Source organism: Sphaeroforma arctica (assembly GCF_001186125.1).
Source record: "Sphaeroforma arctica JP610 unplaced genomic scaffold supercont1.11500, whole genome shotgun sequence".
Lineage (NCBI taxonomy): Eukaryota > Ichthyosporea > Ichthyophonida > Sphaeroforma > Sphaeroforma arctica.
In genome coordinates, this window is record NW_014029058.1 from 1 (window position 1) to 825 (window position 825).

Here is an 825-nt window from a genome sequence, read left to right on the forward strand (position 1 = left end):
TATAGAATACCTGTTGAATCAATCATGTCTCGTGTTGACGGAGCCGTCTTGTACGCGCGGCTGGCCGGGTTGAGTGTTTCGACAAACTTGTCAAATGTCAGAAGCGACCGCGATCGCACATGGCCTGGTTTGGTCGCCACCACCGATTCACTGACCCCGCTGTCCTTTTCTTCTCCCGAACTATATGTATGTGTAAAGTCCGTGAACAGATAAGAGTATGTAAGTACATGTGTAAGCGTATGTCGCAAAGTGCTTCACTAGGGTTGACTCTTCTTTTCTAGCGTATTATATTGGTGCAGTGTATGCGAAATTGTATGCGAGCGAGCGGTTTTGACCCATTTACCGAGAATGGCCTCCCATTCTTCCCACTAAACATACGGGAATACCTACATATCGGAAGTCTTACCTCTCTGAGGAACGGCTCCTCTGCAACTAAAATCATTAACAAACTACATTCACTCGCTACCCGCCTATAATTTTATCCGCCATGCGCATTGGCATTGTAGTCGTCTCTAATCCAATGCAACTACAGAATCTGTACATATGTGCCGCGGCGAAAGGATGTAAGACCCATATCTTCAAGGAATTACAGGCTTTATCTTTCTCTAGACTATAACACCCTAATTCACCCCTCCCACACAGACATACCTGTTTCCTAGGCCATTATTGTTATTCATTCTAGAGATGACGTCTGTGAATGCAGTTTCTAACCCATGTTTCCTGGGTAGTTCGGCCGACTCTGAGCCGAGTTTGGGACCATCTCTGCGTTTCTCTGCATCTGCGATGTCTAATAGCGTGTCAGAACATATTTGTATGAGTATATAT

The 825-nt window shown here is 45.3% G+C and overlaps 1 protein-coding gene across 1 annotated transcript; it reads right to left on the reverse strand.

Annotated features, from left to right (window-relative positions):
- Positions 1-10: 10 nt before the first annotated feature.
- Positions 11-677, reverse strand: SARC_17632 (hypothetical protein; the record flags this gene model as incomplete). Its single annotated transcript, XM_014288272.1, has 2 exons — positions 11-180; positions 649-677. Coding segments are annotated over 2 exons (199 nt in total), but the record flags the coding sequence as incomplete, so codon positions are not given.
- Positions 678-825: the final 148 nt, after the last annotated feature.